General features: G+C 40.1%; 1 protein-coding gene across 1 annotated transcript; it reads left to right on the top strand.

Moving 5' to 3' along the window:
- The first annotated feature begins 534 nt into the window (after positions 1-534).
- Positions 535-4,342, top strand: LOC119720285. The gene is made up of 4 exons (XM_038189926.1): positions 535-595; positions 822-941; positions 2,698-3,254; positions 4,307-4,342. Exons 1-4 carry the CDS (start codon positions 535-537, stop codon positions 4,340-4,342), a joined length of 774 nt encoding a protein of 257 aa, XP_038045854.1.

The following is a 4,342-nucleotide window of genomic DNA, read 5'->3' as shown; positions in this document are numbered from 1 at the left end:
GATCTGCCAAAATCAACCAATCATAATCAAGATGTGAAACTCACGCTTCTACACTGATCAATCACAATTGTTCTACTGGGCCTGCTGACTGATACTTCTCAATAAATTGCGAGGTTATTCCTTCTTTTATTTCTAAAGTTTAGAAACTGAATTTATTTGCAATTTTTGTTTCTCATAATATTTTACGCTTTACCAGGTGAATAGATAATCAGTTAATTTAGGAAAATATTGAAAAAAAAGAAAAGACATGACTGGTTCACTGCTCCAATAGGATTGTACATAAACTGCATTGGTTGTTTGTCATCCATACCTATGATGCAATGCGAATGTCAATCAGGTTTATTGAGAGGCCCACATTTTCAGAAAGGCTTGCCTTGCCTTTTGCCTTGTCAGCGGCCATGTGTGTGTTTTAACATTTTTTTTGAAAAAAAATCACAAGTTTACGTACCTGCGAACAAAATGTGACACAGCTTTTCATTAATCATTGACAGACAGGACTCAAGTTCCATTTGTGGGCGGGTGATCCAAAGTATCATGGATGCGCAATCTGCATCAGCCAGCCAACGGGCTGATGACCAGGCCCCCTGTCTACCAGGTGAGTACACAGTAGCAAGTTGCCTGAAGTCAATTTATAACCTTACTGGGGAGTGGAGGGGCACTACCACCCTCCACCTCCCCACCTCACCCGAAGATGTCTTGAGTCATAGCCTGGTTTTTCATGTATTTCTTTTTTCTATGTGCAATCACATTAAAATCTTATAAAAACAGAGGGAATCGTGTACTTTTTTTAAGGATATTTTGATTCTTGCTTGTGACTGTAGATTCCCCACTACGAACTGGAACCATCGGAAACAGCGGCACAGTCATCGGTAGCCACAATCCTATCATTGCTGGTTCAAGTGCAGTAAATATCACTAACATCTTCCCGTTGGAGGGACCAGGTACATTATAATCTCTTGTGTTTAAGATTAAAGTTATTTGATATGAAATGTTATTTTGGGGGGGGGGGGAGGAGATGGTATACTACATAAACATGGACACAAAATAAAAGAGCGATTGTCAGTACCGCGAGCTAGAGAGTCACCACTTTTCTTTGGTACAACTATAAGCCAGTTTGATATACATGTAATTATGGTAGACACGATAGGAGGGCGCTATTTAAGTCTTGTAATTTATTCCTCTACCCACGACAAAATAGCGCCCCTATGTTTGCCTCATCTGAAAAGGGCTAAGTCGCACATTAATTTTGCATAGTTGATAACGTGAGCTTTAGGGCAACTCGCTGATCTGTTATTTTTAGCGAGTTCGTAAAAAAAATAAGAATGTTGTGCTTATATTAGTGCTTTATACCTTAGGTTTTGAATTGCTTAACAACTGTTACCGTGGGCGTCGCGAGGGGGGGGGGGGCAAGGGGGGGCACTTGCCCCCCCCCCCCCCCGGAAAAGCAAAAAAAAAAAAAAAAAAGGGAAAAAAAGAAAAGAAAAAGAGGCGCGAAGACAAAGTGGTGTAAATTTAATGAGTTGGGGGGGGCAAAATGTCCCTGCCCCCCTCTAAAACTGATAAATCGAGAATGTGTTGAGAAATACAAGCATTTTTTGGCAAAAAAATTGTTTGCCCCCCTCTAGAAAAAATCCTGGCGACGCCCATGACTGTTACCCCAGTTCGTCAGGCCATTAGATCATTTTTTTCAGCAGCAGGCCCAGATTACCGCTTTCTGGTCATTACCTTCCCAGGTACCTATTTTACTCCTGGGTGAAGGGAGGCAATCGTAATAAAGTGCCTTGCCCAAGAAAACAAAAGCACCATGTTTCCCATCAGAGTTTGAACCCACGTACTATACTGCACTCGACTCGAAATGCGTTACTATCGAACCACAGCGCCTCTTGCCCTGGTACATAGCGATTAACTTAAACTTATCTTCATTCAGAATTCAAGGAACATTTGCAGTGTAGTAATTACCGCAAGATGATAATTATTAACTTAGTCATTCTTGAGATAATGATGCGAGTCATATAAATTTGTTGCACGCCTGCAGTCACTAGTATTTTTCTGTGGATTTCTTTTTGCCGGTGTAAAAAAGTAAATAAAAAAATAAAAAAGGAAACATTTGACACCTTTTCGTTCTATAGTAGTAGGCCTACAGAGTGATTTTAAGAAAGCAGAACCCAAACCCCCAAAATATATTATATATTTTTTAAAAAATATGTAGCACCAAAAATATAAGGAATGGAAAGCCAATTTCGGAAAATCCCTTTTCGATGAAAAAAAAAACTAAAATTGCTCAATCCTAAAACCTGTTCCAAAAAAAGACAATTTATTGTGTATTCTGACTGTTTGGAACAACCCCGCTGAGGCAAACAATATGATTTGTAAAATCCACTTTTGTTAAAGAAGGGCCTTCAAAAGGACTTTTTTAATGCATATTTTTAACTTTTAAACTGATTTTTTTTTTATGAATTTTTTTTCGGGGGTTTGGGTTCCGCCTCTTTTTTTACTCACCCTGTACAAAAGCAAAAACATTTATTTATTTATTTTTGGGCAAATTTATTTATTGTTGTGCAGTACTTTTCTAACATACTGGAAAATGCAAGTCATAGTTTCCTTAACGTATTTTCCTCCGTTGAGGAAAACTATTCAATCCGTTTCAGAAACACAGTTTCTTAAAGCAATATATGCTTCTTGTTTTGATCTGAATAGGAGTGCCTGCACCCAGACCTCAGCATAGTCAGAGGCCAGACCAAGAACCAAGGCTGCGGGCACCTAGCTTCCAAGATGTCGGTAAAAAGACTAGGGACATTTTGAAGGGAGTTTATAAAACAACAGGCAGTTACGTTCAGTTGTTGCCTGGGATTGATAATGACCAAATGCACATAGCTGGTATATACACTAAAGTACAGTTAGAAACACGGGAAGGGGTAGCAGTTGTCACTGGCCAAAAAGGAGACACTGTAAACTCAACAGAGTATGCCAAAATATTCAGATTAAGGACAAGAGTTGGGGAACTCATCTCACGTCTCATTTTCTATGGCATGGGAGGTGTGGGGAAGTCAACCATTTTTGATAAGATTGCATTTGACTGGGCCGATGAGGCAAGCGAATTCCTGATAAGATTCCAGCTTGTCTTTCTTTTAAAGATGTGTGCCCTGTTGCAAGACTCTGACATTGTTGATTCCACTTTTGATCAACTTCTCGGCGAAGATTCGGGAATAGCAAAAGATGAACTTGATGAATTCATCCTGGCTAACCCAAATAAGGTTTTGATTCTTTTGGATGGTTTTGATGAAATGCGGACCAAAACACTCAATGCAGACTCATTCGGTTCTGTCCTAAAAGCATTGAATAGAACACGATACCGGGACTGTTTCATCTGTGTGTCGACACGCCCTTCTCATCTTGAGACACTGATGTCAACATCACTTGTCCAAAATCCTTGCACACATGTAGAAGTTCTGGGGTTTACTGACGAGGATGTCAATGAATACGTTCGAAAATTCTATGACAAAGATTCTGATAGTGGCAATGCACTAATCAAAACCATTGGAAAGTCCAACACACTGCGTGATTTTGCTAAAACACCTATGTTGCTCCTTCTCATGTGCTTGTTGTGGAGGGAGAGTAAACAACTCCCAGAAACAACTTCACGCCTGTTCACCGAGGCAATTGATCACATGTTCACAAGAAAACATATCTCAGGAGAAGATGGTTCAAAAACAGTGATTTTCATTGGAAAAACTGCGCTGTGTGGACTTATCAGTTCCAGCCAGAAATCGTCATTCCAGGAAGATGAGTTTAAACCGAGTGCATTGGACCTTGCACTAAAAGCGGGCATCCTAACCAAGCAGAGAGTTATCAAAAACAGCAAATCCCATAGGAACATTCAATTCATGCACAAGACTATGCAGGAATGCTGTGCAGCAAAATACTTGCAGAGTTTAAAACTTTCAACCCAAGGAAGGCTTACAAGTGTGAAGAACAAATTAAAGTATAACAAGATTTTGGGTCGAATATGTTCAAGTATTGAGGGCGTTGTTTCGAATGAGTTTCTCTTTCGTTTTTGTTGTGGTGAGAATGAGAAGTGCATGACCGATATCGTTAAACTGCTTGACCGAAAGTTCAATAAGGATCGACATAAGCCTATGTACCAATCACATGTTATCCAAGCGATTAGTCGGAACTGCTTTTTTGAAAGCCAGTCAAGCAAGGCCCCACGGTGTCTCACCAGCGACTCACATATCCCATCAACTATCGATGTGGATAAGAGTAACAATTTCCGCAGTCTCATATACCTTCTTGAAATCATCTGTAGGTCCGAGAGCCGCACGGCACAACTGGCATGCGTTGA

Source organism: Patiria miniata, unplaced genomic scaffold (genome assembly GCF_015706575.1).
Source record: "Patiria miniata isolate m_02_andy unplaced genomic scaffold, ASM1570657v1 HiC_scaffold_9, whole genome shotgun sequence".
Lineage (NCBI taxonomy): Eukaryota > Metazoa > Echinodermata > Asteroidea > Valvatida > Asterinidae > Patiria > Patiria miniata.
Note: the sequence above shows the minus strand (reverse complement) of the source record. Positions and strands in the feature narration are given on the sequence as shown.